Source organism: Otolemur garnettii, unplaced genomic scaffold, assembly GCF_000181295.1.
Source record: "Otolemur garnettii isolate 467f Iridium unplaced genomic scaffold, OtoGar3 scaffold00035, whole genome shotgun sequence".
Classification (NCBI taxonomy): Eukaryota; Metazoa; Chordata; class Mammalia; order Primates; family Galagidae; genus Otolemur; species Otolemur garnettii.
In genome coordinates this window covers 2533243-2560046 of record NW_003852430.1, presented here as the reverse complement: position 1 = coordinate 2560046, position 26804 = coordinate 2533243, and the positions used below count along the sequence as shown (strand labels likewise).

The following is a 26804-nucleotide window of genomic DNA, read 5'->3' as shown; positions in this document are numbered from 1 at the left end:
TTAAAATATTCAATAAAAAGAAATCAGTGTGATCATGGAATCTAGAAATCAAAATAAACTCACAAACACTACACAAACTGAAGTGGACAAAACCATCACCAGCCTAATTATAGACGCATGTCATTAAAATAATAGAAGATGCCTAAATTGCAAGCAGAGCAAGAAGAACAGAACAACCAACTGAGCCACAGACAAGAGACGCCAACCCTTCCACAGGGCAGATGACCCCTCGCCCAAGCACTGAACAAATAACCACGCTGCCAGCCCTCAATGTCATATTCTAAAATGAGCAGGCCAGGTTAAATGATTCTCTAGTCAACTCTCTAACTCTAGGAATCAGAATTTACTTTCAGAAAGTCTTCTAAAAATTGTGGTATGAAGTTTTTTTGTTTGGTTTGGTTTGGGTTAAGTATCTAGACATTGACTGATCTTTTAAAAATGGCATTAGTTTCACCCCCAAATCCATAGCTTTCCCATGACTATCAGGAAAAGCCTCTCCAATAACATTTATCCAGCTGTTATTTACTAAAAATGCTCCCAGATTCAGAAGAGTAAGACAGACACCCCAAGTGGAATCTTCTTACCATTTCGAGACACGTCAAGTTCCACCAGCTGCATGAAGTTTGCTATTTCCGGAGGGAGCCGCTGAATTTCATTATCACTAAGTCCAAGCTTTCGTAACTTGACTAGCTGGAAAAATTGCTGAAAGACAAAATAGTTTCACACAGATTTTATATATGTTTAAACTGTAAACTTTTTGGCTAATACAAAATTTGAAACAATGTGTTTTAAAAGAATGTGCCCTGTCAGTTTCCAGATTTTGACAGTATGCTATCGGCATGTGAAGATGTTACAACTGGGATAAAAACTGGGTGCACAGAACTCAGTATGATTTTTTGTAACTTCCTATCAACCTAAAATTATTTCAAAATAAAGACATTCTACGAATTAATGGTCAACTTAATGAGACTAGCAGTCATTCCTTTAAGCTACCCAGTAAATAGTCACACCTTCTACTTATGAAAATTGTTGTTAAATCTTCAATATTAAGCACTTGTGAAAATTGAAACTAAATATTTCTAAAAGACATTTCTAAAAGGAACTATTATATATCATAAAAATATATAAAAATCCCACAAATCTGTGCAGTTATAAAATATACTTTTGGCCAACCTAAAAGGGGTCTGCACTGAACACTTCCTTCAAACAGGGCAGACCAAGCACATAGATTCCCCCCACAATCATTTGAAAGTGTGCTAAAAGGATACTTCAGGAATTTATACAAAGATGGACATAAATATTAAAAAACTGAAATAAACTCATGAAGACAACTGTAAATGATAGAGGATGAAAAGCAAACTAGAAAAGTAACAAAATCCTGGAAGCTAGACAACAGATGAGCAAATGGGAACTAATAAAAGAATCAAAACAAAGCTGAAATTTAAGCTGTGGGATAAGCAGCCAATAAGAAATTAAGTCTAGGCACCTCTGAAAGAAGGAGAACTGGTTAGAAATTTATATAAAGAACAGTTACATCCTCATATTCTCTTCTCTATACTCAGAATGAGGCAGGAGCCTAAAAATTTTCTCTCTAGAAGAGCTGACTGCGAGCACAGCTAAGCACAGCTGAGGGCAGGGGGAAGGTGTCCTACTAAAGGCAGGAACTGAGTCAGAAACCTCATCAGTGAGAGCCCACCCTTGCTTGCACAGATCTATAGACTCCAGGTTCTGAGCCTCCCCAACACACGTGGCGCTTCTACACATGTCCATCTCACTTCCAGTGCCTGGATCTCTGGACACTTGAGAAAAGCTCATAACATCCAAGAAAGAGCATGTGCACATACACACATCCCTTAGAGCAGTAGTTCTCAACCTTCCTAATGCTGCGACCCACAGGTTGAGAACCACTGCCTTAGAGGAAACAAACATGATGCAAGGAACAGGGAAAAAAAATCACCAAATAAAAAACACAATTAATATCCTCAGAGAAGATGAAGTGGCATGATGCCACAAAAAATTAATAAGTTAGAAATAACCAGTTAGAAATTTAAAAATATTATAGCATCAACAAAAGAATGTCATAAAAGAAGTGAGAAATAAAGTTGATTAAATTTCTCAGAAAGCAGAATAAAAAGACGAAATGGGAAATGGGAGAAAAAAAACAAGAAAATTAAGGGATCAGTTCACAAAGGTACTCTAAGATCTTAGAGTTCAAAGGCAGAAAAGAGAGCACACACAGGAAACTGCAGGACATGTTTTTCTGGTTTGAAAAGCTCCACCATGTGACCAATAAAAGGAATGGAAGAAAACCCATACCCAGGAATATTACAAAATGTCAGAACTCCATAAATGAATTCTAAAGGTTCCAGAGATTGGGGAAATAAAGGGAAAAGGTCATAACAAAGAACTGAGCATCAAAATGACAGGGGACTCAACAGTAACACTGAAAGTAAGGCAATGAAACAATGCCTTCAACACTGCCAGACATCATTATTCCCAACCTAAAATTACATACCCAGCCAAACTATCAATAAAGTATGATCACAGAACAAAAACATTTCCACTCATGCATGGTCTCAAAAAGTTTATCTTCCTTGCACTTTTCTCAAGAATCTATTGTAATGTCTGGGTACAGCGGCTCACGCCTGTAATCCTAGCACTCTGGGAGGCCAGGGGCAGGTGGATTGCCTGAGCTCAGGAGTTCAAGACCAGTCTGAGCAAGATCGAGACCCTGTCTCCCATCCTGAAAAATAACTGGGCATGGTGGTGGGCACCTGCAGTCCCAGCTACTCAGGAGGCTGAGGCAAGAGATCACTTGAACACAAGAGTTTGAGGTTGCTGTGAGCTATGATGCCACAGCACTCTACCGAGGGTGACAAAGTAAGACTCAGTCTTAAGAAAAAAAAAACAACAGAATCCGTTGAAATGTGGAAGTAAATTTAAAAGAAAAAAGATTTGATGTCCATGGAAATAGAAAAATCAACAGAACAGAGAAAAACAAAGGAAATCTTTAGGATAAAATCATGAAAGGAATTCCGAGATGCCAAGTGAACATCTGGCCCCTAAGAGCAACCTGTCTACCCTGGAACAAAATGCAAAGGCTCCCAAAAGGACGTTTTGAAAAACATAAATAAAAACATATCTGAGGGATTATCTGGTATGTTTGGGAGTATCAAGAGCAGACTTACACCTCTGTCATAATGTTTGGTGATAAATTAGAAACAGGAATAGAGAAAACAAAGCAGGCAAAAAGGAAAAGTGTGATTAATTCCAGGAAATATATAATGCAAAGTAAAAGAATATATAAGATTTGATTATAAATAGTCATAATATCTAGATTGATAAAACCAAATTTATGTTATGTCAATACTGAGAAATAGAGAAGAAACTATAAGAGCTAAAATATCATCTTCCATAAAAGGAAAATCAATAGATAACTATAAAGTAGGGGGAGGGGATCAAGCTGTAAAAGCAAGCCGTTTATCAATAAGAAGGCTATTGGCTGGAATAGCCACGAGCTGGGGTTCTCAAAAGGAAGAAACTCTAACAGAGAAGGCAAGAAGCTATTGTTCTTCACTGACACACTACATAGCTCATTACATTTTTTAAACTGTTTACATCCTCTACTTTGCTAACTACAGAAACTGAATTTACAAAGGAAAAAATCTCTCCTAAAATCACAGGTTGCTCCAAACATTAATTCCGTAGGATGCTAACATTTAATAGTCTTTATATTTTTCACTGGTAAAAGGGATTGCACATATATATATTCATACAAAAATTCCTTTTGGACAGCAATTGGTCAATATATAGAAAAAAGTTTTCAAATCCACTGACATACTTCTGGGCTTCTGTTCTTCTAACTGTAAGTAATTCACAAACGTATGTTTCCATTATTATCAGTAAAAAAGAAAAACTAGAAAATGTACATTTCAAATAAGGGAAACAATTGCATGTTTTTAAATAATTCGGTATTATACAAACAAGAAGAATAGATATGATGGTCAGGTGTGGTGGCTCACGCCTACAATCCCAGCACTGGAAGAGGCTAAGGCAGGAGAATCATTGGAGGCCAGAAGTTGAAGATCAGCCTGGGCAACACAAAGAGACCTTCTCTCTACAAAAAATAATAATAATAATAATAATAATAAAGAAAAAAATCAGCCGGATATGGTGGAAAGCATGTTAGTCCTGGCAATATACTTAGGAGGCTGGGGTGGGAGGATCACCAAGCCCAGGAGTTTTGTGGTTGCAATGAGCTATAATTATGCCACTGCATGCCAACCCAGGGGAAAGAGTGAGACTCTATCTTTAAAAAAAACAAACAAACAAAAGCCAATATTATAAAGACTATTGAACTTGGGAAAGATTTACAATGCAAGTATAACTAAAAAAGAAAACAAAATTCCAAGTACACTACGTTAAAAGTCATGTGTGCCTGAGGACTGACAGGAAGGGAACATGGGGGGAAAGCAGTTACATTAGGTGACCGGAATAATGCATGAATGACTTTTTAAAATTTTTTATATAAAAAAGACAAGATATTTCTAAATAAACTATGAATATCAGCAAATGAACGCTTCTAATTAGCTCTACGTGATAATGAAGAAAGTGCTCAAGAGGAGAACTAATCCTTTGGATTTCTTTAATCATACAGTTGAGATTTAGTTTCTTAAGAAAGACATTGAAATTTCTTTATATTGGTTGTACTAAAGCATTCACTAGCACAAAAGCTATTCAAAAGAGTCACATATTTGAATAATTGAGCTTATGCCAATTGTTCAAAGCGTCTGACAGTTTCATAATACATCAATGTGTTTACTCAAGCATGAAAAGCTCACTTTGTTTTCCAGGAAAGACATAATAGCAAAAGTACAAAACCTATCACCATTTCCATATATTCAGGGCACATTCTGGAACAATACAGGGAATCAAGTCAATAAAGTAGTTAGATCTACAGTGAATTAGGGAGCGTTATGCATGTGGATAGCCTACAAAACCCCTACATCCAATAAAATTCCTAACATCAAGAAAATTGAGGTTTGATTCTGCATGTTAAAATCATCCAACTAGAACCAGTCACAATTACTACTTTATTCAACTTGGGAAGCACATGCCAGAGGTAAAAACAACCCTATTTGACATGATCCCAAAATGAAACCAGCAATTCCTCAATCCTTCCCTCATCATCCTGATGTGGTCTTAACACGGTGTCCAAATGCTTTAAATTAACTACTTTCTTACAAGATCAATGCAAAGCCACACAAATGATACTAAATTCTCAAATTTTCAACTTCCTCAGATAGTCTGGGAAAAGAATTCAATAAGCTATAACCCTTTCTGCCTTGCTTTTGAGAGCAGCCAGAGCACGGGAAGAACAATTCCTGTAGCTGTCTTGGCAGGGCGCCTTAGTGCCGAGCAATCATGTGACAGAACACACAGACACCATTCTTCAACTCCACCATGTTTGATTATAGCTCACTGATCCACTTAGAGCACATTCTGTACAATTATATGCAAAGAAACCCAAATTGCCTTGGGTTGTTATGCTACACCAGCCTTCTTATAGCCACCATTGCTTTTAGCAGCTACAGTCTTTAATTTAGTTAAAAATGTTGCTTTTTTCCCATTTTCCATTTCCAAAAAGATTCTTTTTCTTCTTTTTTTTTTTTTCATAGAATGTTAGTACCCCCTTTTGCTCTTTAGAAAGGAACAGAGGAAATCTCAGTCCTAAAACAGCTAAGTCTAAGGATCAGTCAACTGTCTCATTTGCCCAAACTTCTCCATCATGTATAGAAAACATAAACCATTGTAACAGATTCACATAACTACAGAGACAGCAATGTAAAGACTGTTATGAATTCCTGAAAACAGTATGTGACTCTTCACAAAGATGACACCAAATTTACTCACAGATTTCTCTTCTTAACACTCTAACCTGTCACCTAAATCTTGGCCCTTTCCATCCTACCTAACCCTAATCACATCCTTACTCCTGTCCTTAAGAACTCAGACTGCATTTCTGATCAATCACCTTGTGAACCAATCGTTCTATAATCATGAAGTAACATTAATACTTAGTACAGTATACATCATATGTACCAACTGTATATTATTCCTTTTTGTGAGACTTAACAAAAAATGATTGTGACTTTATTATCCGTTAAAGCAATGACATTAAAACTAGAGAAGGGGGAGAGGTGAGGATAACTAAAAACAACAACGATGACGACAATATCAGTAGTGGCATTAAAGATATTAAGTAAGCAGTTAATAACCTTTACTGAGGGACTCTCTACACTTGGCAGTGAGCTAAGGACACTGCACAGATTACATTCATTCATCATTGAAGACTGCTACAATACCTACACCAGGTAACTATTGCTGCATAACAAACCATTCCAAATTTAGCAGTCAAAAAATTTTTAAGTTGCTCACATTTCCGTGAGTTGCCTGGGCAATTCCTCAACTGCTCTCACATGGATTAACTCATGCATCTACATTGAACTAGACTCGCAGAGGTGTCCAAACTTTTTTCTTTTCTGCCACACATTGGAAGAACAGGAGTTGTCTTGGGCCACACATTAAACTCACAAACGCTAAGAAAAACTGATGAGGGAAAAAAGGGGGGGGGGGGCATGCATACTTTTCACGATATCTGACATCACAGATAAGCATAACATAGGTCTCAGATAATCTACTTGAGGCCCATGGACCATAGGTTGGACACCCTTGGCTATAGTATCAGAAGAGCTGGAGGATCCACACTAGCTCAACTCTTCTGTCTGGCACTTATTACCAGCTGTCAGCTGAAACCCCTGTTCTCCACAAGGCCTCTCTTCCCTTAAACTAGAGTGACTTCTTTACATGAAGCTCTCAGGACAGCATTCAAAAAGGGCAAAAAAGGCTCATACCTATAATCCCAGCACTTTGGGAGCCCAGTAGGACCTTTTGATGCTAACAGTTCAAGACCAGCCAGGGCAACACAGCAAGATCCCATCTCCACAAAAAATTTAAAAATTATGGCCAGACATGGTGGCTCACACCTACAATCTTAACACTCTGAGAGGCCAAAGCAGGAAGATCTCTTGAGCTCAGGCTATCTCCTGAGCAAGAGCAAGACTCATCAAAAAATTTAAAAAATTAGCCACATGTTGTAGCAGGTTGCCTATAATTCCAACTATCTGGGAGGCTAAGGCAGGAAGATCGCTTGGGTCCAAGAGCTTAAGGTTGCAGTGAGCTATGATGCCACAGCACTCTGGCCTGGTAGCCTGGGCAACAGAGTGAGACTGTGCCAGGCATGGTGGCACATGCCTATACTCTCTGAGGAAGGAAGATCTCTTGAGCCTAGGAGTATGAGGTTGCAGTAAGCTGTGATGATGTCACTAGACTTTAGGTTGGGCAACAGAGATGCCATTTCAAAAAAAGGAGAGGGAGGGAACAGTCTTCCTTTCTTTCTTTGGGATGCCACACCCTCTCACTCTTTTACACTCCCCCCCACACACACACCCCCCACATCTACCCCTCTCTTACTCCAGGGTCTCTACTCTCTTCTCTCCCTCTTTCTCATCTCTTCCCCTCATTCTCTTCCCTCTAATAAATACTAATCTTGGCCTAGAGTTGCTGAGCCATTCTCTCACTCTCTTTCTCCCTCTTCCCCCCATCTCCTCCTCTCTCCCTACGTTCTCTGTCTGCTCTTCTTTCTCTTTTCTTCTCCCCACTCTCTTCCCTCTCTCTAATATAAAATAAACTTACATGTTTATGTCCTTAAAACACACACACACACAAAAGACACAAGAACTGTTGGAGCCTAGGTAGGTCTTGAAATCTGCATGATATCTTTTCTGCTACATTTTATTGGTCAAAAAAAAAAAAGTCACAAAGCCAGCCCACATCTGGGGAGTAGAGAAATTTCCTCCATCATGCAGATGGAAAGAATGGCATAAATCACATTAAAAAGCAAATGGAACAAATCTGCAGACATCACATTACCAGATCTCAAATTATACTACAAGGCAACAATAACCAAAACAGTATGGCATTGGTACAAAAATAGATACACAGACCACTGGAACAGAACAGAGAACCTAGACATAAAAATAGCTATCTACAACCAAATGATCTTCAACAAAGCAGACAACATCTCCTAGAGAAAAGAAGCCCTCTTCAACAAATAGTGCTGGGAACATCAAATTGCCATATATAGAGGAATAAAGCAGGATCCCTGTCTCTCACCATTTACAAAAATTCAAGATGGATAAAAGACTTAAATGTAAGGCATGAAACCATAAAAATTCTATAAGAAAATGTAGGAAAAATACTTCTAGACATTGGCCTAGGCAAAAAATTTATGACTAAGACCCCCAAGGTTATTATAGCAATAACAAAAATAAATAATTGGGACTTAATTAAAAACTTCTGCATAGCAAAGAAAATAGCAAACAACTTAAAAAACGGGAAAAAATATTTGTAAACTATACATCTGATAAAGGGCTGATATTCCAAATGTATGAAGAACTCAAATCAGGAGGGTAAGAACAATCCCATTAAAAAGTGGGCAAAAAACATGAACAGAAGTTTTTCAAAAGATATATAAATGGCCAACTAATATAGGAAAAAATGCTCAACATCACTAATCATCAGGGAAATGCAAATTACGACAATGAGAGATCACCTTACCCCTGTAAAAATGGCTATTTTTAAAAAGTTAATAAAACAATAGATGCATGGATACTGAGAGAAAGGAATGCTTATACACTGTTAGTGGGACTGCAAAGTAGTGCAACCTCTGTGGAAAACGGTACACAGATTTCTCAAAGAAATAAAAGTAGATTTACCATTCGAACCAGCAATCTCACTACTGGGTATCCACCCAAATGAAAATAAGTCATTTAATCAAAAAGGCACTCAAATGTTTAGTACAGCACAATTCACAATTGCCAATCAAGCGCCCATCAATTCACAGGTGTAACAAAATGTGGTGGGTGGGTGTGTGCATACCGTGGAGTACTAACCAGCCATAAAAATAATTAATGTCTTTTGCAGCAATTTGGATAGAACTGGAGACCATTGTCCTAAGTGAAGTATCTCAAGCATGTAAAAACACTACTTGTACTCCCTAAAAATTTGGAGCTAATTGATGGGCACACATGGGCACAAAGAGAAGCCAAGTGATTGGAAATCACGGTGAGGGAAAGGGAAGAGGGGAGGGAAGGAGGAGAAGGGTAAAACCTACTTACTGAATGAAATGAACACTATTTAGGGGATGGGCACACTAACAGCCCTGACTTAAGCATTATAAAAGCTATCCCGAAACAAAAACATTTGTACTCCTTTAATACCCTCAATTTTTTTAAAAGTCACGGGATGGGAAACGATGGTAGAGTGAAACAGTCTGTCACAAAATGAGGCAGGAACCTCAGATATGCCACAGAATAACACACATAAAAACTAGGCAGATGATTATGTACAAAATTCTATAACTGATCACAGAGTAACTACTTTTCTAAAGGAAATTAAAAGGTTAAATAATATACTGAATAAATCTAAGATGTTTTTATATATGAAGGTACAGAAAAAAGCCCAAGAAATATTCACAGAATAGGAAAAGAATAAATTTGGTTAAAGCAGAGAATTCAAGTAGTCATCTCACATCCATAATTTGAATTTGAAAGAGTCTTAACAAACACTCAAAAATAAGAACTGTTAGCTAAATAAGTGTTAATTAGATGCTTTTCTTCCCTAGTGTGCCTCAGTAAAGAGGTTGGGAAAGAAATGCCTATGGGTTAATCACTTCTCTTCTCTGATCCTCTGTTTTCTTGTGTAAAAAATAAGCATTAGATGATCAAAGGACTTTTTTAGTTCTAAAAACTGTAGGAATGCATTTCAAAATACCTTCAAGATGGAAGAGAAATGGAAATCCTATTAGCACACAATATAATATTAAACATGAAGTTAAAAATGCATAAAATTACAGAAAGTAGATTAGTGGTTGCCTAGGAAATGGGAAATGATTGCTAATGGATATGGGTTTCTTTTGGGGGGGGTGATGAAAATGTTCTAAAATTCATAATGGTGATGGAAACACAACTGTGACTATATTTAAAACTACTGAATTATGTGTTTTAAATGGGCCAACTGTGTTGTGAGTTATATCTCAAAAAAGATGTCAAAAAAATGCATGGAATCGGGACACAGCAATGAAGAACAAACCTATTAGTAACAAAAGACTAAGCTGGGAATACACAGATACTTTCATTTAACTGAATCCCTATAACTAAGTGAAGTAAAGCTTTTAGTGTCCAGTTAACAAATAAGAAAACTGAAGTCCAATGTTAGCAGCTCCCCTGGCACTGCATACCACTTAATAACATTTTTTAAGAAAAATTCCAAAATAGGCAGAGAGCAGTGGCTCATGCCCATAATCCTAGCACTCGGGGAGGCCAGGAGTTCAAGACCAGCCCGAGCAAGAAGGAGATCCCATCTCTACTAAAAACAGAGAAACTAGCCAGGCACTGTGGCAGGTGCCTGTAGTCCCAGCTATTTGTGAGGCTGAGGCAAGAGGATCACTTGAGCTCAGGAGTTTGAGGTTGCTGTGAGCTATGATGCCAGAACACTCTAGCCTGGGGCAACAGAGTGAGAATGCCTCAAAAAGAGAAAGAAAAGAAAAGAGAAAGGAAAGAATACAGAAAGGAAGAAAAATTCTAAAATAGAACCATTTTGGAAGAGCACAGAGTACAAATCCTCAGGTAACTATATGGCAAACAAAAAACATTTGTGAAATTACATTCTAATTAGCTAAGTAAAACAAAGTCATGGGTGTGGGGGAGCTTAAGCTAAGAAAGGAGTAACTACTAAAACGATGTCAAACACTTGTATTCCAACTTGTTGGTGAGTCGTGATGGAGAGAAAAGAGCCAGCTAAGGAACCTGCATGTGCGAGCACACAGGTGGGGCCGCTGCCAAGCCAAGCCAAGCCAGGCCAGGCAGGGAGAGCAGACAGCGAGAAATCTAGACAGATAAGACAATGAATCAATTTCTAGAGGATCAAGGGCACTGAGACTTGACAAACATCCAGATAAAGCCCTGGGCAAAGAAAGGCTGAAGAGACAAGGAAAGCAAAGACAGAATCTGATACAAGTACAGCAAAGGACTCTGCTAGGTCCAGTTTGGGGAAGCCCAGGGGGAGGTGTCACTAAGCAGCAGGATAGTGAAACTCAGGAAAAAGATGACAGTGTATTCAACTTGGAATCAGACTTTGTTGATAAGGTTGAACAATTTTTCAGAGAACGGAATTCTAAAGAGGATCACAAATAATTAAGAATCTGAAATACTGGTTCAACAACATAGGAAGCTTATATCCACAGACTACTGGGTCAGGTAATAGACAATAAATATGAAATGAGGCAAGGGGTTTAATCTCTCAATAAAACTAACCATTTTCTCTATTATCTGAAAGAGGGAGAAGTATTTTCCCTTGCTTGGAAGACAAATCAATGAAACAGATCACAGGAGAAAATGCTTTTCCGGCTATAAAATATAATTTTAGTAAGTTCATGTTCCAGAGTTCTTTCCTCGTCTGGCCCGAAAAAGCTACAGGTAAGCCAAATTTCAGAGAAGCAAATTAGTCCCCGCTGAGTGTTAGCATGTCTGAACTGGAGCATTTATAATCAAGATGCTTACATTTACCGTGCTTAAAATACTTCTTTTTCTAACATTTCTGTATTCGGGCCTCCACTCACAATTTTACCCTCTGATTTATTGGTATACTTTAATGCTTTCAAGGTGCTTTTGCACATTATCAACCTGTCCCCATTAATGATCTTTACCAAAGATGTAAATGCCGAGGTTGCCGCCCCCCTCCGATAAATTCAAATAGCTTCAGAGTGAATCACATTGAAAAATCAAGAAACAGGGAGTTTTTCATTTACTATGCTATGATCAGAAGAGTGAATAAGGCCAGTAGTGGCATCTGCAATCATCTGAAGGAAAGATGTTTATTAAAAGCAAAATAGATTAGGACAGCATTCTTTTAGTGGGAGCTTGAATGAGGGGATGAGTTCTGGACATGGGAGGACCAGGTTGAAGGCACAGATGAGAACTGACAAGATGTGGACTGGGTAGAGTTAGCAGGGCACCAAGAAGGATGAACTACAGTGAGTAAGAAAAGGTATCAAACTGCAACACTACCAATAAGGCAATGATTAAACACAGCATGGGAAATGCAGGCAACGAACTACTATATGGCCTTTAAAGATCATGTTTCTGGACAACAATAATGTGACAAGTACATATGTTCTAGAATTAAGGGGGGAAATGTAAAATTGTATATATGTACAGTATAATACCTATTTTGTTAAAAAAATGTAATAGAAATTTTATGAGAAAGAACTGCTTTAGGGTGGTGCCTGTGGCTCAAAGGAATAGGGCGCCAGCCCCATATGCGAGAGGTGGTGGGTTCAAACCCAGCCCCAGCCAAAAACTGCAAAAAAAGAAGAAAAAACTGCTTTAAAAAGATAAATCTGCTGAGAAAAAAAGAACTTATACCAAATGATTAAAGATTATTCAGCTTTTTGGTATTAATGTTTTATGCCACAGAAAACCAAAGATTCTATTTGTCTGTAGAAAGTGTTGCTGCTTTTCCTTGACATTTTCACTTATAGTATATCAAGCAAAACTTGAGAAAAATGGAAGTATTAACAGTTTACACATAGGAAAAAAGTTCTTCTAACAAGAAGTCAAACAGATATTCAACAAAGCTAACTAAAGTGGTCTTATATTTTGACATAGAATTTTCGATAAGGTTGAATTTTTCACACATTATACTCAGGAAACATCACATAACTTGGATGGAATAATATTCTGTTCACTAGGCATCATATCATGGACTCAATACAAGCTAAAAGCAGCAACAAGCACTATAGGTGTAATGTGCTATTGCCTGCAGGGTTTGAAAGTGGAGGAGATATTTAAACAAGTCCTTATTCCTAAGGGACATCTAGGAGATGACATGGGACAGGTGGACCACAATAAAAATACAAGGTAGAAAGTGAAAATCATAATAAATGAGGCACAAACTAGCATAAAAATAAATGTCTCTTGTTCTTATAAACTGTATCTGTTTTGCTTAGTCAGGGGGAAAAAAAGTCAATTGGGTTGTTTTATAGGCAGTCACACCACACCAGTAAGATCAAACATTCCCATGAGGCGTCAAATAAGAATGGATGATTCAGAGAAGCTGTGTTAGGAAGAGTCTTGCCGAATATTCTCAGTAGATACATTAACACATGGAGCAGCACTTTGCCTGTATTCTAAAGACAGGTTTAGCAAAGAAAAAACTCGCATGAGCAACAGTGATGAATCCTTAACTTGGATGAATGAAATACCTCAGGACCACCTGCTAGTTAGATGGTTTTTCATCACCTGAAGTAATCAACTGATACCTCCTCCAGCCAGGGTTTTGATCTTTTTGGATAGCAAACAAGAAATAAAGGACTGAGTCACTGACCCAGTACCTAAGAAATTAATCTGAGTTAGATTACAATCACTCAAAATGGTCCATAATCTTGTAAAGCAACATTTAATGACACTTTTAGTGCATATAAACAATAAGGAAAGGAGAAAGAAAATGACTTTGTCTCTTAGTCTCAATAATGCTTAAGACTAAACTGTTTTAAACCATTATCAAGAGATCCTGACGGGTGGGGGAGGGACTTGACTAACCAGTTAATACAACATATTGCAGCCAAGAATTTATCTCCTAAACTGCAAACGGATTAGCCTTGCAATGGTAGCCATGATGTTGCTAAATTTGTTTTGAAAAGTTTGTTTCAAAGAATTGTCAAAGTACTTTTCCAAAAGAAAAGGAAAGGTATTATAGAGCAACAGAATATAGCAAACACTTAAGGAACAAACAATCCTAGCATCAGAGACAAGCATATTTAAATCCCATGAGATTTCACACAATTTAAATATGCAACTTGGTTTTTGCATGTATTAAGAAGTCATGTGAACTGGATTAATTGTGTAATGCTGTTTGTTCAGATGTTTTGACCCCAACCAGATTTCAGGTATTTAGAAATATAATAATCTAATTATAATCACTGCACAATTTAACAATGGAGAAGGGTTTAACTTGCCTCAAAACATTTTCTAACATATTCTAAATCTACATAAGCTACAACATAATATATTGTGTCATTTGTATAATCATAATTAAAGATTAAAATTATGTAATCTTAGCATAAGGGGTTTTCTCCACCCAGTCTTGCAGTCCAAAGTGTTTATAGCTCCAGTAAGAGATGGCCTTATACCTGCAAAATAAATCCTCTCCTGTATTTATATTTCTCACACATACTAAATTCATAGTTTCCTACTGGTTGACCAAAACAGTTAAGTGAAAAAGCAAGATGGAAATAACTGAGAGTATATTCCCTAGCAACTCACAAATAGTTATGCAAAAACAAAACAGATCTCATGCCGATCCCAGCATTTTAGCTCCACAAACAGAACAAAATATTCAATTCTAATATTAATCAAGATGAAGAAGCACAAATACAAGTCTAACAGCAAACTTTTCCAATTATTCTACTACTTAAGGAACAAGAGAAATTATTAGTGTCCATCACATTCTTCTCAATTCCCATGTTCCGCAGTTAGATCTGATTAAATGCTGAAGTCCATCAAGGCTGCTTTTTTGTGTGACCAGAAAAGGTAAAGCTCTCTCAGAACCACTTTATTTAAAGCTGCTCTTTCTGATATTCTTCAAATTCTACTTTTCCTGCTTACCAGCAACACAGATAAAAGATGAAACTAACATTTCTACTGTTCTTTCATATAAGAATGGGCAAAAATGCTGGGTGGTGGCCTATAAGTGACACAATGAGGCCGCCCCTCTACTACAGCATCTAAGGACACGGTTCATTCACTGTAACTAAGCTCTTTAAATACGTTCTGGTAGCATGCTTCTCTGTGCCAACAGCTATCTCCTCTATGTAAATACTATACGGTACCTTCTTCAGCACACAACCTCAGGAGTTTTCAGCCAGAAATCTCTCTTGGTGATTCTCAAATAAAAAGAATATTCAAGAGAAAGGGAATGTAGGGATTCCATAGGCTAATCCCAGCATTCCTTCACCTCCTAGACATCTAAGCTCCCTGGTATCCAGACAAAACAGCATGGTTCAGTCTCTGTAAGTTCCTGAAGCAATTTCCCTTGGGTAGTTCAGTGGCTCCCAGCGTCTCTGCTACCACCTCCCCAGCCTCCTACTCCTAGCGCAGAGTCCAGCTTTTTACCCAGATAACTATAATAAAAGGAAGTGAGATCACCACCCCCTGGCTCACTGTATCTTATCATCAGTGCCAACTAATTCTGTCCTGGTACCAATGCCTCCTTTTCTCTCTGGAAAGCACTTTCCACAGCCTGGTATTCCAAGATGACGATTCATTAAAGACTTCCTTTAAGGAAGAACATCTCAGGTGGTGCCTGTGGCTCAAAGGAGTAGGGTGCTGGCCCCATATGCCAGAGATGGCAGGTTTAAACCCAGCCCCGGCCAAAAACTGCAAAAAAAAAGAACATCTCATATGCATGGGTTAAAGCAATCTGAAGAGCTTTATTATTAGACAGACTTTGAAAGTCTGATTTCAAAAACTTTACCATACTAGTTTTTACAAAAGCAGCGCTAAAAAAAAAAAATGAGAAATGCCTCTAAATGTGCCAGTCACTAGGCCACATACATAATCTTACTTAATCCTAAAAACAACCCTAAGCCGGGCAGTTACTTTGATTTCATAGATGATGAAATGGAAGAATAGAAAGGTTGCTCGCCTGAACCCAGATTACATCCCTGCGTAAGGGCCAGGATTCTGACTCCTGTTCAAAGCCCCAGTCTGACTACCATAAAGGACAGAGCAAATGGCTGTGCAATCCCAAATCTATAATGCCACTTCCCCAATTTACTGGCGACCTGTGCAACCTCATACAAATTATTTAAGCTCTCTATGCTTCAGTTTCTTCATCTGGTAAAAAAAAAGGGGGGGGGGGGAGGGGGTGGGGAATATTAATAGCTCCTATCCCTCAGAGAACTGAGAGCAGGTGTCCAGAACAATGTGTTGCATATGAGAAACATTTAGTAAATGTTAGCTCTAATTATTACTATTATACTACCACATACCACACCCTCCTATATGTCCAAGTTGCTAAAACTTTTCAGGTATAAGAAACTTAGGTCCAATTCTAGCATCTTGCTATGCTTTGAGTATAGTTATAGGATGGAGCTAAGTGCTACACGAGAATTATGCTAACACATTCAAAGACTTCTTTCATTTTCAAAAGCAGAAAAGGATCACAAACAAAAAGACATCACACACAGAAAGCAACGGGTTTCTGAGACCAAATGCTTAAAGAGTCTCAAAACTAGTTAAACAAGTCCAATAACCCATTCTACCATGTAGCTTAAGAACTACTATCCAAACATAGCAAGTAAATTCTGAACAAGTTTTTCATACTAATCAAATCATCACAGACAAAGCCAAAAGTGAACTAAAACCTATGTGAAAGGCATAGAAAGATTTCAGGGAAGCTCAGAAACCTACAGAGCAACATCTGTCAAGACTGAAGGAGGGGTGGACCTGAATCAAGCACAAAAAGAACGCAGGGCAGGTGCACAGGCCTGCAGCCCACCCAGGAGACATGCTGTGTGCATTAGAAGATAGGGACAACCCTGGCCCGGCTCAGCCCTAGTCCTGGCCCTGCCAATCACCAGCACCAAAGCCCCTCAGCTGGACCTCTGGGCTCCCTTCCAGTGCCAACAGCCTGAGATCCTAACTACAGAAGGGAAGCAAAGCAGGTAAGACAAACTAACCCAGGTTTCTTTTTCTTGGCCTTTGAACCAAGAACCTCCAACTTTCCAATGGGTTCTGTTCATCTGTAGAAATGCAAACTCAGAACGCAATTCCTTGTGCATGGGGACATTGCATATAGTGAGTAAGTCTTCAAGTAAGCCTACTTGAAAGTCTGCTCAGCCCCTAATGCAGTGCAAACATGTCTCAAGCTTTCCAGTGGTTATCCACTGGTTACAGAACAAAGTACAAACACCTCAGCTTTGCATGCAGGGCCCTCCTAACCTGGCACTCTGATAACATTGTCAACATTTTTGTGGGTTGTGAGAGTATATGAAGTGTTTGCTCCTATCTCATGCCACTAGCACAACTGCACAGTGACTAATCAGCTATTACAAACTGAACTTCAGAAAGACAACATGGCATGTAAAGCACCAGAGCCACACCTTCAGCCAGCCTCTCGGGTGCAAGGCCAATGTCCTTCCTAACTTTTGACCTACAGGTACCCAGCCTTCCCGACTCTAGTAGCCCACACCCACTGGCCTGCACACCCATGTTCTGGCCCCAGTGAATCATCTGCTATTCCCAACAACCTTTCCCCAGCTACCACCATCTAATCATCCTCAAATGTCACAACCTCTCTGAAGCTTTTACCCAATTATCTGGGCAAAATTAAAGCTGCTTCTTCAGAGCAATTCTTCTCTGCCCTTTCACGAGATTAAGAAGCCTCCCGTGGTAATAAAGCATATTAAACACACAAACACATCCCTCAGAACACTCACCATAGTCCTGCTATCAATCCAGTTATCAATCGATACTGGATGCTTAGTTGTCCAGCAAAGTAACCTGACACGATTTTGACTGCTTTTTATTAAAATGCTTATTCAAAAATGGATTCTGAGTTTCAATTCAGGATATTTGGAGCCCATCTGTGCTTTGTTAGCAACCCCATCCCCACCCCCAACATCTCCTAGTTTGAAAAATGGAGAGGAGCAGCTTTTGTGTCAGAATGAGAGAACCAAATCCATCAGACTTTAAGAATTCCTGAGGCAGCTGCTAAACGTGTAAATTCCTAGGCCCACTTGTTACTGCATAATCTCCAGGTGCAAGGGTTTGGGAACCTTAATAGCTTAACAAATGCTCCCATGAAAACACTGGGTTAGAACACTGGGTCCCAATCCTGCCTGCATATTAGAATCATACCTTATACAAGATGGGGCAAGGTTTGGGCAGGTGGGTTAAAGCACACACTTATAGTATGAAGTAAGGGCAATATATTCCCCAAAGAAGAGAAAATGGATTGCCGGGGGGGAGGAAGAGTATTAAAAAAAAAAAATCTTAGTTACTACAATGGTTTGCAGTTCTCTAAAGGGCCACAATCTGTATGCAGACATATGATATATCTGCATATTCCATCATGATGGAAAGAGAGATTATGAAAAATATTTCTCAAGAGATTGTGGGAGGGGTCAAATGAAAGTTAGTTTGAGGAACTCTGGGTCAAGTTGATGAACAAAGTCAATCAGTCTTGCATAGGACTCTCCCCTCATCTCATACACTTGCCCTACAGTTGTTCTGAATTGAGTCAAGAATTTGCTAAGTGGGGGAGTAGGTCAAAGATGATACAAACTGGAAAGCTGGAGCCTAAATATACATGGACATCTTTAGAATGGGACACCTTAACAAAGAAGCTTTTAATATGTCATGTATAGCAACTGCTGGAGACTCTCTACTCTCATTTTGAGGTCTCAGAGCCAGGAGTTGGTTCAATGTCCCTTCTTATTTCAAGATAGCTTCAAAGGACTGGGGAGGTTCCTTTATCCTAAATTTTAAAAAAAAAAAGGAAATGAGGCTCTAGGCTAGAGGAAGGCATAGCCTATTTAGGGTTAAGATTAGAAATTATAATTAAAAATCCAGACCTTTCCAAAGGCTCAGGGCCTGGCCAGCTGTGATGATCAGGATTCCAAAAGAAAAATGGGGCATAACCTGGAAGAGATATAAAGATGTCGCCTGAGCAAACATTTAGGCAGAGTGTCTGCAGGATGGGGCAGTAGCCACAGTGAAAGGATGTCCTGATCTAGTGTATTCCTTTGAGAGAATGGCCATCGCAGGCCAGCAGGGGCAGAAATGGAAACTGTGATCAAGCCATTCCTTTGCTTGAAAAACCTTTCAGGACACTTAGCCAGTAAGTTACTCAAAAGGGTAAAAGAAGCCAAGAATAACCAGAGAAGGAAAGTGAAAGAACACAGGAACAGAAGAGGAAGGCAACGAAAGTTACACACCATAAAAAGCAGAAAGCAGAATCAAAAGGACATAAAAATCATAATTTCAGAACAAGATTGTAGTTTAAAGATTATCTAGCCTGTGGCTCTAAGAGCTGGACAATCTCCTGTGCCCCACCCACCTCCTGCAAACCAGTTCTTAGCCCACTGATTACCATCAGACTCCTGGGCCCCACACTGGGACAGCTACTCAGTAGGCTCAGGTGACTGTGAGCAGCCAAGTCTGGGAGACACAGGGCAGGGGCTGGTCTTATGGAAACCAGCTGGCTGGAGAATAGCTCTGAAACCAGAACCCAGTTCCCTCCCTCCCTCCCTAAGTGTAGGTGAAGGTCTTCCAGCACTTCAGTGACTGCTTCTCCTTTTCTGAATGCCAATAGTACAATTCTAGTTGTATTTGCAGTAATATCTTCTCTGAAGCCACTGTCAACTTTGAAGAGTGCCTCCTTCCCTGTTTCTACAGCTCCAGGAACTGAAAGCATACCTATTAATGTTTATAAGACTCCCTATTTTCCACCAGTGACTTCTCTGCCAATTCCTAGTGCTAATTTTCAAAGCAGTGGCAGTAGAGAGAGTTCACTGAACAGGAGAGGGGGTGGATAACGTGGCTCCTAGGCTCCCCAGCTTCAGAGGACTGACTGGCTGCCCACATAAGCAGGCTGCTATACAAGTCCATCTTTAAGGCAAGACAGCCAAATTTTAGAAGTTTGTAACTTTTCAAAAATTTCTTCCTCTATAGGCCCACAACACTCCCCATCCAAAATCCATTCCTCAACCATTGTATAGTCAAGATTAGAGCCTACTGCCGTTATGAAGTGTGCACCACATAAGGCAAGTTTCAAAGGAAAATTCAGTGTCCTTTCTCCATCCATGGTTTATAGGCAACAATAAGTACACCAGACACTGGAATACACTCAATACACAGTAAGCAGAACAGCAAGACTAGTGACAAGATTTGTAAGAGAAGATTGCAGGGAACATCAAATAGCCTGTGAATAGTAACAGCCTGTCGCAAGGTGAAAGAATCAGACTTGCGTGGTATGGCCCAACAGCAGGAAACTAAAGGAAGAAAAACGTTCCCCTATATACTGAACTAAAATCAACAGGGTCCTTTGGGAGTACAGCAAATTCCCTGTTCAAGCACAGGCCAGGTGACCACTTACTATGGTCTCATGAAGGGGACTGAAGGGCCAGAAGGATGGTTGATCTACTAAGTGCCTTGCTGGATTCCACAAGTTCATTTTCCATGCGCATTCTCCTCCCACTACTCAAAATTTACCAAGGCTCTTACGTAACAGCAGATGGCACGCACTCTAGTCTATAATTAACGAGCACCAAATAACAACATTTGTAAGTAACGAACAGCAAAACAATCTACAGGTCTTCTGGAGTCATAAGAGAGCATCCAAAATTGAGGTCAGGACATGATGTCACATCCCCTGGTAAATCAGAAGAAAAATAAAGGAAGCACTAAGTCAGGTAGCAAAAAATATGGCACGATTTGTCCTGAGTATTGGGAGGGAGAAGGAAAGAAAGATCTTGCAAGAAATTAAGAGTTTGGCTTCTCCACAAGAATACGTGCTGCCATACGTTACGTTCTTTATAAGAGAATTTGTATCCTCTCCTCAAGAGTTATGAAGAACTTTTAAATGTGTAATTTTAACTGATTTCTGTCAATATTTTCCATGCTAGGGGCGGCACCTGTGGCTCAAAGGGGTAGGGCACCAGCCCCATATACCAGAGGTGGCAGGTTCAAACCCAGCCCCCAGCCAAAAAAATATATTTTTTTTTTCCATGCTAACAGAAGCTCATTTTTTAATTTAAAAAACAAGCCTCACAGATGAGAACAGTGTCCTAAATGGTAAAGACATGTCCAAGTAAAGGGCTGTGACACTCAGACCAAGCACAGGATAGCCACAGCTTACCCTCTGGAGTCACAGTGAGGCTCAGGGAACCAGAGAATTTAGAAAACCTCTAATGTTTAAATCTGGGAGATATGTCCAAGCATCTAAGCTGTTTTTTCTGGAAGAGCCAGAAGGATGGCACTGTCTGACAGTGTTTCCTCTAATAGCCTTCAAAGGACTTGGGTTCTCAAAGTCTTCTCAAAGGTTCTCAGCCTTCCTCACACATAGGAATATACTAGACTCTCCCAAGAATACAGATGTGGGTTAAATGTCTGCAAAAAGTCACTGAGGATGAACTGTTTGTATAGCCATTCTTCCCCACGTTAGGAAGGGGCATATTCCACCAGGACCTAGAATGGAAAAAATGGAGTGGAGAGAGAATTTAGTTACAGTCAGTGAGATTTCGATTCTTTGCCAGTGACAGATGAGGTGGGCATTTGTCTGGTAATCCAGAGTGAACCAACCACTTCACTGTCCACACATCTAGTCAGGCCTGGCCTACTGCCCAGCAGCTACATAAGCCCTGGAAACCTGCCCTCCCCAGCAACCTTCAGTAAGACATGCCTTCACTGCTCCAAGTCACTTAAGTATGAAGATCATGGAAATGCCAACAACTTTCCTGGCTCTCAAAATGCTAAAGCTACGCTCCTAGGCTAGGCTACAGCCACAGTGATGGAATTAACTGCACCTCATTCCTCCCTGACCTCCTCCATTCCGAGGGTGTACTTCATTAAAATGTACTGTTTCTATCTTCATGTGGATCTTTATTTTAGAGTTTCCCATCTGTTTAAACATGAAAGAGGCAAGTTTAACCATGCTCCTGGGTCTCTCTCTGGCATCTGGGCCTTTGCTATAGCTGTATCCTTCCCACCTCCTATGCAATTTTCCTCCCTCGATTGCTATGTTCTTCTTGTCAAGGATCTGTACCCCTGACTAGCCACCCGACACTTCAACAGTGGATGAGCTGTTCTGAAGGACCCAGAAATACACAGCTGGCAAAAATAAAGAGAAACCGATCCTCAACACACAACAAGTGCAGTGCTTTTATTTTCTTTAACAGGTTTTATTTCAAAATTGCCACCGACAAGGCCTAAACACTTTTGACTGGTCCTATTCAAAAAGCAAAAGAATGCAACAATTTCACTGCCCTTAAAAAAAGGAAAAGAAAGAAAAGAAATTAAAACCTCAGCATCACTAGCATTAGAAAGCAAAGCATTAACTTCATGTTCTTTCCAAAAGTCAGTCTCACAGTGTTACACCTATAACATAGTCCAAAGCAATTACTGGAAAATTCTCCCTGAGAGACATCGTTCCTAGTGCAGCAGTTCCGAGAATCTGAGGAAGGCTACCACAGAACAGTAACCTGGGGAGGAAGAGAGAGATGTATTATGAACATAAAAGCAAGCGATTACTTATCAGATAATATTCTGAAAGTAAATGAGGGTACAAGGTACAAAACAGAAAAGCAAGCCATCATAAATCACATAGTACCTGAAAACATGGAAGCAGTTACAAACATTTTTTAGACAGATAAACAAATCACGTGTATCTCAATGTGGCAGCACTGCTGAGCCAGGCGACTTTATCATCAGGCACAGAAGGCACAGTGCTAAGGGCCCACAATGCTTTTAGGAACCTTCAAAAATGCTTTAATTTCTTTTAAAATCAAAACAAAAAATAAACATAATAATGAATGTATCATAATAAATCCAGCCTGGATATGAGTCTAGTGTAGTCATAAAACATAATTTGTAATTTTTTTTTAATGGAAGAAGGAACCCTTGAAGGCAAAGTACCTACACGAGGGCCCAGAAAAGTTATATGTGGTTCTGTCCTTAGAGAAAAAGCAGAAAGGCAAGTTGCTCTGAGTCCAAGGCAAACCCATAGGAACCCACAGGGCATTCAAATGATGTGCTACATTAACACAAATGCTTTCTGCAGTGAAAGCTGAACAGTAAACTCTGCATATTACAACAGACATAATAAAGGGGAAAAAACTTATGCTTTCAATTGTTCAAAGAAAGCACTGTTGCAGGTGACAGATTCTTAAGAGCTCTCTGAATAATAAAGAGAGAAGCAGCTCTGGTACCTGAAGAAAGAATAATATGTCTTCAGGTTCTTAAGTCAACAGGTTCTTAAGATCCTTCTGTGGGGTTGACACTGTGGGTGGGCTAGAAAAAAGAGGTAGTGCACAGTGGCCCCTGTAAGTGCTGACATTCTAGTGTAGTGTCTTGCTCTTTTTACCTCAGTCATATTTAACTTTTAAAAAACTATTTACCAAGTTTTGATTTTTTTTGGTTTGGGATTAGGAATTAGGTTGCACTGAGTGCATTTGTTAGGTAACGTCCCTCTTATAATTGCGTCCCACCCCCAACAGGTGTGTCATACACTGTGACCTCCCCATGCCCCTTCCTCCTGCCCTGCTTGGCATCTTACTTTTTAATATAAGATTACATCACAGATAATTTCCTATGGAATTTACTGGGGTACACAATAAGCCCTCTTATGGTATCCTGAACAGAATGGAGCAAAATGGGCTAAAGGATATAAATCAGAAAGTGGGGGCTCACAACCAGTTAAATAATCAAAGTCAAGTCACGGAATGCTGAACAGTAGCTCATGGTCTGCGTGCTGGAAGACCATGGGTATGATGCAGGGCTTTACAATGTTCCACACTTTCACTAACGAATCCGAGTCACTGATACTGGCCACAGTGGGCCTGCAGTATGTAAAGAGAGCACCACACCACATGCTGTGTACACATGGACTCCTCTTACCTTTTTAACAAGACTGTGAGATAAAGATTTTTCCACTTTATGCCTATGCAAGCTCAAAAAGGTAAGTAATTTATAGCTGGCAAACAGCAAAAGTCTAAATCCAGTTTCCAGCCTCAACTTTCTTCGTATTGGACGACACATTGATTTCATTTTCAGGGCTCTTCAAACTAGCCAGTAAGTTATATGAAAATCAGATGGGGCTCGGCGCCTATAGCTCAACCGGCTAAGGCGCCAGCCACGTACACCTAAGGTGGCGGGTTCGAACCCCAGCCCGGACCCGCCAAACAACAATGATGGCTGCAACCAAAAAATAGCCGGGCATTGTGGCGGGCGCCTGTGGTCCCAGCTACTTGGGAGGCGGAGGCAGGAGACTCGCTTGAGCCCAGGAGTTGGAGGTTGCTGTGAGCTGTAATGCCACGGCACTCTGCCCAGGGGGACAGCTTGAGGCTCTGTCTCAAAAAAAAAAAAAAAAAGAAAATCAGATGGAAAAAGATCTCTTTAAAGTCAACTATAGTAAAGTTAATGTGCTAATCTAATGAGATTATGTTTAGGCTCAAAAAATGTGAAGTCTTGCATTTAGATCCAAAAACTAAAATTCTGAACAGAATCATGGAGACCAGGGCCAAAGGCAACACGTATGAACATGATGGGAAGGATTCAACCATAAGCTCAAAGTGAATCCAAGAGTTATACACCCAAACTAGACCTTCTAACCTATAAATTTAGCATGAACCCAATGGTTTTGCATGTACACAGTACCCCCTCACACACACACACATACAATCTAAGACTGCCTTCCCTAAAAGATTATGCCCAGGATGAGAAACGTGATAGTCCTCTGCACAGGCTGATAAATCCCATTTGGGTAGAACATTTTAAGAAGGATTCCAGTGAAATGTAACACTTCTATAGAAACATAACCCGTCCAAACAAATGAACTACAAAAACCTTTAACTGAAGAGTTTATATAGCAAAAAGATGGGGGGAGTTAGGCAGAAAGGATGGTAGGACACATCCTTCAGAAAACACAGGTAGGTAGAGCCCCCTCTCCCCTGCTGTGCCCTCTTTCTTCCCAGTTTGCTTTACATTTCTTTGGTCCAGAGTTGAGGTTTCCTACTTCTTTATAGGTGCCTTTTGTTTGTTTTTGTTTTTGTTTTTGTTTCGTTTTGAGACAGAGTCTTACTCTGTCTACCCTGGGCAGGGTGCTATGGCATCATAATTCACAGCAATCTCAAACTCTTAGACTCAAGTGATCCTCTTACCTCAGCCTCCTAAGTAACTGGGACTATAGGCACCAGCCGCAAGGCACAGATAATTTTGGTTTTTCTTTCAGCAGAGACTAGCGTCTCGCTCTTGCTCAGGCTGGTCTCCTGAGCTCAAGCAATCCACTGTCTTGACCGCCCAGAGTGCTAGATTAGAGGTGTAAGTCACCACATCTGGCCATTGAGAGGTGCTTGAACAAAGACCTTTCTCAGTCCAAGACTAAATAATTTAGGGTTCTGCTAATAGCAATTTAGATGTTTCCCCAGGCCTTACTACAAGTATGTGTTCACTAAGTCAGTCTTTAAGCCTGTGGTTCTCAACCTTCCTAATGCCTCCTAATGCTGTGACCCTTTAATACAGTTCCTCATGTTGTGGTGACCCCCAACCATAAAATTATTTTCGTTGCTACTTCGTAACTGTAATTTTGCTACTGTTATGAATCATAGTGTAAATATCTGATATGCAAGATGTATTTTTATTGTTACAAAGGGGTCGTGACCCACAGGTTGAGAACCGCTGGTTTAGGCATTTCTATGAAGAGGAGGTAGGGACACAATATCTTCTTCAAGTGCTTTTCAAGGCCCTTTGAATGACATCTACCTCCTCCTCCTTCCTAGTTCTACCTGCCAGAAGCAGAAATCAAGGGAAAGATAACATAAATGTGATGGGCAACAAAGGACTGTGTTAAGATATCTGAACTTCATTTCTCCAAAATGCCTTTCCATTTTTAACCTGCATTATGTGTCTCTGCCACTAACTCACCTTTCTGGCAAGACACTCCAGTTATCATCTGACCTTTAACAGCCTCTCTCTCGTCCACAGCTCTTAATATTTCTGATTTCGAAGCCTTAATCTGGGCTCTGATTATCACCCACGTGGATCACTGCGGCTGCCACCTCTCCAGTCTCTCAGCCTGCAGCAAAGTTAACCTGAGTCCCCCGTGGTTTTAGCTACTATGAGGGTCAGTGCTTCCCTGACAACTTGAAACCCAAGATGCTGCCACAGTATCAAAGCATTTAGCGGCTCTGCCTTGGATGACTCATATCCCCAATGATAAAAAGTACCTGTATTTATGAAATAAAGGCGATAAGTATCCACTACTCCTAGGAGTGAGAGGAAGTAGATTTGGCAAGCCACTTCAATGACCTTGATGCCTGTTCTAGGAAAGACTGAAGAGCACATTTTTTAAACAATTAATTTAGAAAGCATTTTTCACTTAAGTCCTCCCTCCTCCTTCTCCATGCTCATAATAGCATACGTGAACACACACACACAGTTTTGTAAAAATGGAACAGTATACAATCTTATCTGTGTCTTTCTTTTCTTAAATATAAATATGTCAAGAAAGTTCCTCTATGACAATTAACTCTACCTCATCTTTACAAGGACTGTGCCATAGCTGTGGTATGTACACATCACAGTTTATCCAACCATTGCCCTGAGAGTCATTCACTTTATTTCCTTTTTTTCTTCTTTCCACCACAAAAATACATTATTTTTGAAAGTCCTCCAATTTGTGTCTTGATACATTGGTGTCTCCATTTATAAAAAAGAACGCCAGGTCTTCAGTTTTAACGGACACTGCTGGGATGACTTCCAAAGGGCTGTATCATTCTCAAGTCTACCACTGCCCAACATCCATCCCGAAGGAAGGTTTTGTAAAAGACAATCTATGTTGGCTCGGCGCCTATAGCTCAACCGGCTAAGGCGCCAGCCACGTACACCTAAGGTGGCGGGTTCGAA

At 39.8% G+C, this 26804-nt stretch overlaps 1 protein-coding gene across 1 annotated transcript in view; it reads right to left on the bottom strand.

Annotated features, from left to right (window-relative positions):
- The window catches only part of LRRC1 (leucine rich repeat containing 1), a 129725-nt gene that overhangs the window by 80773 nt on the left and 22148 nt on the right, over positions 1 to 26804 (bottom strand). Inside the window, exon 2 of the mRNA XM_003789653.2 lies at positions 585 to 702. Coding sequence (XP_003789701.1) covers positions 585 to 702 — 118 coding nt within the window. The remainder of the gene's footprint in view (positions 1 to 584; positions 703 to 26804) is intronic.